The sequence below is a fragment of the Sander lucioperca genome, chromosome 19 (assembly GCF_008315115.2).
Source record: "Sander lucioperca isolate FBNREF2018 chromosome 19, SLUC_FBN_1.2, whole genome shotgun sequence".
NCBI classification, from domain to species: Eukaryota; Metazoa; Chordata; class Actinopteri; order Perciformes; family Percidae; genus Sander; species Sander lucioperca.
This window is the reverse complement of record NC_050191.1, coordinates 31,118,703-31,126,202: the sequence shown is the minus strand read 5'-3', so window position 1 is coordinate 31,126,202 and position 7,500 is coordinate 31,118,703. Positions and strand designations below refer to the sequence as shown.

The 7,500-nt window shown below is 43.6% G+C and overlaps 1 protein-coding gene across 3 annotated transcripts in view; it reads right to left on the bottom strand.

The window, feature by feature from the left end:
• The window catches only part of LOC116061266 (pleckstrin homology domain-containing family G member 3), a 50,232-nt gene that overhangs the window by 23,993 nt on the left and 18,739 nt on the right, over positions 1-7,500 (bottom strand). For all 3 annotated transcript variants that reach the window (XM_031315375.2, XM_031315366.2, XM_035995734.1), the window contains 7 exons: positions 7,057-7,157; positions 4,492-4,561; positions 2,737-2,783; positions 1,715-1,865; positions 1,390-1,521; positions 832-1,014; positions 92-184 (listed from right to left, as the gene is read on the bottom strand). In XM_031315375.2, the coding sequence (XP_031171235.2) occupies positions 92-184; positions 832-1,014; positions 1,390-1,521; positions 1,715-1,865; positions 2,737-2,783; positions 4,492-4,561; positions 7,057-7,157 (777 nt within the window). The remainder of the gene's footprint in view (positions 1-91; positions 185-831; positions 1,015-1,389; positions 1,522-1,714; positions 1,866-2,736; positions 2,784-4,491; positions 4,562-7,056; positions 7,158-7,500) is intronic.

Below are 7,500 nucleotides of genomic sequence, written 5' to 3'. Positions count from 1 at the left end.
CTAAAACTGTACAGCAATTTTCATACAAAGGTCATGCAACACAAAGTGCTTCAAATTATAGAAACAAAGGTGCACGCACGCACGCACTAACCTGGAAGGTGTGCGGCTGTTTGGGATGTTTGTAGTGAGTCACACTGAAGCTCAGAGAGTCTTTGGCACTTTCAATCAGCATCAGAGTGGAGCACTGAATACACACACACACACACACACACACACACACACACACACACAGAGACACACACACACACACACACACACACACACACACACACAGAGACACACACACACACACACACACACACAAAGAGACACACACACACACACACACAGGAACACAGACACATACACACACGCGCGCGCACACGCACACACGCACACACACACACACACACACGGGAACAGAGAAACAGAATAAGTCGCAGGTTTAAAATTATGGTTATAATAAAAGAAAGAACTGAGTTCATTTTAACGGTCCAACGTCACAAGACAGTATCTGGCATTGTTTTAATAAACATTTGTCTGCTCCCATGTTGATAAGAGCATTAAAAAAATAAAAAAACTCTTCTAAAATACATTTAGAACAGATAAAAATGTACCATTAATTTGAAATTAATTGTGAGTTAACTCTGGACAATCAAGCATTTAATTGTGATTAAACATAATCGACTGACAGCCCTAAAAGATATAAAATAATAATACAAATAATAAAAGATATTTTAAAATAATAATTGATAAAATAATAAAACATATTTTAAAATAATAATTTATAAAATAATAATAATAATAATAATAATATTTATAAATAAATAATAATGTGTGTGTGTTTCTCACAGAGATGTGCGCCTTGTAGATGTAGAGATCTCCGCGGCGTTTGGTGATGAGCAGCATGCGCTGGAACAGGAAGAGCGTTCGCTCGTTTTTGGCTCGATAGAGTTTGAAGTTTCCCTCCAGAACCAGTTCTCCGAACGTGGTGAGGTCCGCGCCTTTCCAGTTCAGCAGCAGAGACTGCACCTCCTGGAGAGGAAACACACGTTCATATCGTCTCCACGGAAACACAAGAATAAACACGGGGCCGGCACGCCGCTTAGGCAGGATAGGCAAACGCTAGGGACACCGTCACATGAGGAAAGAACATTTAGTGGATTAAAAAGGGGACAAAACGTCAAAAAAGCAACAATAAGATTGACAAAAGTCTCCAAAACAACGTAAAAAGGCAACAAAATTGTTTGAGTGTCTGTCTGTCTGTCTGTGTGTGTGTGTGTGTGTGCGTGGGCGCGTGTATGTGTGTGTGTGTGCGTGTTTGTGTGTGTCTGTGTGTGTCTGTGTGTGTGTGTCTGTGTGTGTGTGTGTGTGTGTGTGTGTGTGTGTGTGTGTGTGTGTGTGACCAACCTGCAGTCTGACAGCATGCTCGTGTTTCCTCTTCATGTCGTTGATGTACCACGCCACGGTCGTCATGGTGATGATCGCCTCCTCCACCACATCATAGCCCTGCTGCTGGTGGTCAAAGTGCTTCGCTATCTCCTACACACACACACACACAGAGACACACACACACACACACACACACACACAGACACACACACACACACACACACACACACACACACAAAGACACACACACAGAGACACACACACACATCGATATGAGTATTTTCTGCCACCGGGGGGGTGACCTGGAGCAGCAGGTGGTATTTGAGGGGGGGGGGGGGTTTACCTGGAGCAGCAGGTGGTATTTGAGGATCCTCTGAACAGGTTTCAGCAGGTATGATCCCAGAGGCAGCGAACGCTTCAATAGCTCCTGACGCTCCCGGAAAAACTTGGCCAGAGATTTATTCCTCATGCAGTCTGTCAACGCTGCCACCGAACTGCAATAACAACAATCTGTCAACGCTGCCACAGAACTGCAATAACAACAACAATCTGTCAACGCTGCCACCGAACTGAGAAACAACAACACTTCACTATCTCCTATACATACACACACACTAACCCTAACACACGCGCATACACACACACACACACACACACACAGACACAGAGACACACACATACACACACACACACAGACACACACACACACACACACACTAACCCTAACACATGCGTGCACACACACACGCACACTAACCCTAACACACGCGCACACACACACACACACAGACACAGAGACACACACATACACACACACAGAGACAGACACACACACACAGAGACACACACACACACACACACACACACAGAGAGACACACACACACAGAGAGAGACAAACACAGAGACACACACACACACAGACACACAGACACAGAGACACACACATACACACACACAGAGACAGACACACACACAGACACAGACACACACACACTAACCCTAAGACACACACACTAACCCTAACACACGCGCACACACACACACACAGACACAGAGACACACACATACACAGAGACAGACACACACACACACACACACAGACACACACACACACACACATACACACAGAGACACACAGAGAGACACACACAGAGACACACACACACACAGAGACACACACGCACAGAGACACACACACCAAACTGATGAAAATAGCATCAAGAACATAAACAATAAAACCTTCTAAAGACAAAAGAAGTTCAAAACAGCGATGAAAACTCTCGGAACTGCAACAGGAAGCAAAGGTGTGAACAGGAAGTGTGCTTCAACAGCTGTGAGATCCAGAAACTGGAAGCAGGACTCACTTGGGGTAGTTGGTGCAGTACTGCGTGTAGATCTCAAAGTACTCGCTCTGAAAACAGACAAAATCAGACACAGTTTCTCAGGAACTTCTTGTGGCGATTATACTCGATTGTAATGCTGCGTTTTTTACAATTTTTAGTCCGTAAGTTACAACTTCAAGTCACAACCTAGCACCTACCTACCGTTGACGTTAGCTAGCGCTAGCTGATACTAGCGATTTTCTAGTCGGCGACATATTTTGGGCTTCTTTTAATAAACATAACCTGTATTAGTACACAATCGTATGTGTAGTGTTTTGATTACAATGTGCAGAATGACTTTACGTTGCCTATTTATGTCTATTTATTTATATTTCTCTATACTCTGGTCCATTAGCTTGGTCCTACCAGACTCTGGTCCACTAGCCTGGTCCTACCAGACTCTGGTCCACTAGCCCGGTCCTACCAGACTCTGGTCCACTAGCCTGGTCCTACCAGACTCTGGTCCATTAACCTGGTCCTAGCAGACTCTGGTCCATTAACCTGGTCCTAGCAGACTCTGGTCCATTAGCATGGTCCTACCAGACTCTGGTACATTAGCCTGGTCCTAGCAGACTCTGGTACATTAGCCTGGTCCTAGCAGACTCTGGTACACTAGCCTGGTCCTACCAGACTCTGGTCCATTAGCCTGGTCCTACCAGACTCTGGTCCATTAGCCTGGTCCTACCAGACTCTGGTACATTAGCCTGGTCCTACCAGACTCTGGTCCTACCAGACTCTGGTCCATTAGCCTGGTCCTACCAGACTCTGGTCCACTAGCCTGGTCCTAGCAGACTCTGGTCCTACCAGACTCTGGTCCATTAGCCTGGTCCTACCAGACTCTGGTACACTAGCCTGGTCCTACCAGACTCTGGTCCATTAATCTGGTCCTAGCAGACTCTGGTACACTAGCCTGGTCCTACCAGACTCTGGTCCAGAGTAGCCTGGTCCTAGCAGACTCTGGTCCACTAGCCTGGTCCTACCAGACTCTGGTCCATTTCATTGGTCCAGAGAGTCTGGCCTCTCTCCATTGACAAGTGTTAACTTCCTTGAAGGCGGGTACTCTGTTGAAGTTTAAAACTATTGGATCTGCCCAGAGCCACTCTGGATCTGCCATAACCAATCGCTAACGTTTGGTCGTGACGTCGGCTTAGCATTGCTAGCGGTCACCTTAGCCAACTCCTTCACCGCTAACGGGGCGAGTTGGAAAATCAAAAAACTGTTCCCGAACCCCGTGGGGAGGAGGGCCACAACATCATGGCCACCAACACAACTCAGCAAAGATAGTTCTTGCTCTGGCTTTAACTTCTGGATATTCGGCAGCGTTGCCATAACAGACCGAATGGCTTCGCTCGCATCTTTCTCCGCCGCCATTACGGAACTACAACTCAAACTAGCGCACAACCTCAACGTCATCGTTCTCAACCACTCCCTCTGTTCACTGATTGGACCGCCAAATATTTGGCCGGAAAAAACCCAAGAATATACCGCAAACCCAGACGTAGTACTGAAGGGAAATGAAAATTGAACGGAAGTACGTAGTAGGGCGGAGCCAGGCTACTTTCACGGGTAGAAGGTTGTGAAAACACGAGTTATGGATTGCCTTGAACGCAGCATTATGTTGTGTAAAATAAAACCAGATGTTTTAAACCAGTGTTTCTCAGTTTGATTCCTTTTCTCATCAGCATTTAAATGTTTTCCAGGTACAAGGCGGTTAGTTAGTTAAACACAGTCTCCCACCTTGTCGACGAAGCAGCGGGCGACGGCGACCGGGTCGTTGTCGCAGCGATCCAGAGCCTGAAGCAGCTCGCTGCGGACAGGAAAAACACGTTACCATGGCAACAACAGCAGCAACAACAACAACAACAACACAACAACAAAAACACCAAATAAAGCAGCAAAAGTCCAAAAAAAAGCCAAACAAATGTGACAAACATTGAAAAAGACAAAAACCTCAAAAAACTATTAAAACATATAAAAAAAAGAGCCACAAACGTCAAAGAAAAGAGCCCGAAATGTCCAAGAAAATATTTAAAAAATTGAAAAAAGGGACACATCTATTAAATTAATCTCCAACTATTTTAATAATCCATTACTCAGTTTGAGTCATTTAGTTTAGTGTGTGCGTCTCTGTGTGTGTGTGTGTGTGTGTGTGTGTGTGTGTGTGTGTGTGTCTGTGTGTGTGTGTGTCTGTGTGTGTGCGTGTGTCACTGTGTGTGTGTGTGTGTGTGGGTCACTGTGTGTGTGTGTGTGTGTCATGTGTGTGTGTGTGTGTGTGTGTGTGTCTCGTGTGTGTGTGTGTGTGTGTGTGTGTGTGTGTGTCTCTGTGTGTGTGTGTGTGTGTGTGTCTGTGTGTGTGTGTGTCTGTGTGTGTGCGTGTGTCACTGTGTGTGTGTGTGTGTGTGGGTCACTGTGTGTGTGTGTGTGTCTGTGTGTCTATGTGTGTGTGTGTGTGTGTGTGTGTGTGTGTGTCTCTGTCTGTGTGTGTGTGTGTGTGTGTCTCTGTGTGTGTGTGTGTGTGTGTGTGTGTGTGTGTGTGTGTGTATGTGTCTGTCTGTGTGTGTGTGTGTGTGTGTGTGTGTGTGTGTGTGTGTGTCTGTGTGTGTGTGTGTGTGTGTGTGTGTGTGTGTGTGTGTCTATGTGTGTGTGTCTATGTGTGTGTGTGTGTGTGTGTGTGTGTGTGTGTGTGTGTGTGTGTGTGTGTGTGTGTGTGTGTGTGTGTGTGTGTGAGAGAGAGAGAGAAACTCAGCTGTCACAGTTTTTAATAATCCATTAATCAGTTTGAGTCATTTCTTTATGATAAATCAGGTAAACTTGTGTGATGTCAGCTTGTTAAATATGAATTCTCTAGTTTCTTCTCTCCTCTGGGACAGGAAACTCAACATCTTTGAGTTGTGGACAAAACTAGACATTTGAGGACGTCATCTTGGGCTTTTTGGGAAACTCGATCCACATTTTAGAGACAGAACTACTCATCCATTCATCTCTGCAGCTCTCCGTTGTTGGATGATGTAATGAAGGTGTGTGTCCAGCAGGTGGAGCTGTCACATCAGCCAGATATAAACACATGTTTCCCATGTTTCTGTCTCTGGTTTGGTTGAAATAAACCCTTAATTCACCCATTTACATGTAGAAATATGCTGGCTCTATACACGCTAAAAGTCCTGATTATTTACATGGAGTCTGGTGGAAATATGCTGGCTCTATACACGCTGAAAGTACTGATTATTTACATGGTGTCTGGTGAAACACACGCAGCTGTGTGGAGCACACAGTCTGCTGACGTCCTTCTTTAAAAGACAAACTCGCCCTCTGACATGAAGCCCAGCGAGCGCTAACCCTGAGGAAACCTTACAGAAAATAATATGGATAAAAAAAATATATAATAGCTTCAAAAATGCCTAAAAAGCGTCAAAAAGGGCGACAAAAACCTTGAGAAAGGCACAAAAACTGTGAAAAAAACTATAAAAAAGTCTAAGAAAGCACCAAGATAATTTTAAAAACAAAACAAAAAAAAGATAAGTTGACAAAAGTCCAACAGAAACGATACACATGAAACCACGATGTGACCGTTGCAGCCGGGACGTCCTGCTGTGAAAAACAAACTCGAAAAACACCAAAGGTCACATAAAAACACAAACTAAGTAATGAAGGCAGCGGTAGACTGTGTTGTGTGCTGCTCTCTTCAAACCCACCAGACTCCATGTAAATAATCAGTAATTTTATCATCGTAAACACACTTCATTGAAAGTGAACAGAAACTAAATCAAACTACCAAAAGCCGTCTTGGTTCATCTTTCCACTGTTCCAACAATCACCACTCTGGTTTGGTTGAAATAAACCCTTAATTCACCCATTTACATGTGGAGATATGCTGGCTCTATACACGCTAAAAGTCCTAATTATTTACATGGAGTCTGGTGGAGATATTCTGGCTCTATACACGCTTAAAGTCCTGATTATTTACATGGAGTCTGGTGGAAATACGCTGGCTCTATACACGCTAAAAGTCTGATTATTTACATGGAGTCTGGTGGGAATATTCTGGCTCTATACAAGCTAAAAGTCCTGATTATTTACATGGAGTCTGGTGGAAATATGCTGGCTCTATACACGCTAAAAGTACTGATTATTTACATGGAGTCTGGTGAAACAAAACTCGCTCTCCGACATGAAGCCCAGCGAGAGCTAACCCTGAGGAAAGGTTCCAGAGACTTTTAGGATTATAGATTATATATCTGACCTGTTGAATTTGTAGAGACGTATAGATTATAGGTTATAGATTATAGATTATATATATCTGACCTGTTGAACTCGTAGATGTCTTCGATGTTTCCGAACAGAGAGCAGACCTGCTCGGGACGGATGGACACCTCGCTCTGGTCGATGATGTGGGCCAGGTAGTCCTGCAGGAGCAACACATGCACTCATCATTACATCATCATTACATATTCATTACATCCCCCAAAACCACCACTAAAAACACACTTCACGCTCACAAACATTCTCACAATAATTTATTTTTTATGACAAATTTGCGAAAAAAAAATAAAAAATAAAAAATCGCCTTTTTTTCTCAAAATATTTTGTCTTTTATTTAAAAAATGTAAAAATTTCGGAAAAAAAATAAATTTTTATTTTATTTTTTGTTTAGAAATCTTCAGAAAAAAATTAACCTTTTTTTCCCCGAAATATTTAGACTTTTTTTCCGAAATATTGTGTCTTTTATTTTAAAAAATTGACAAATTT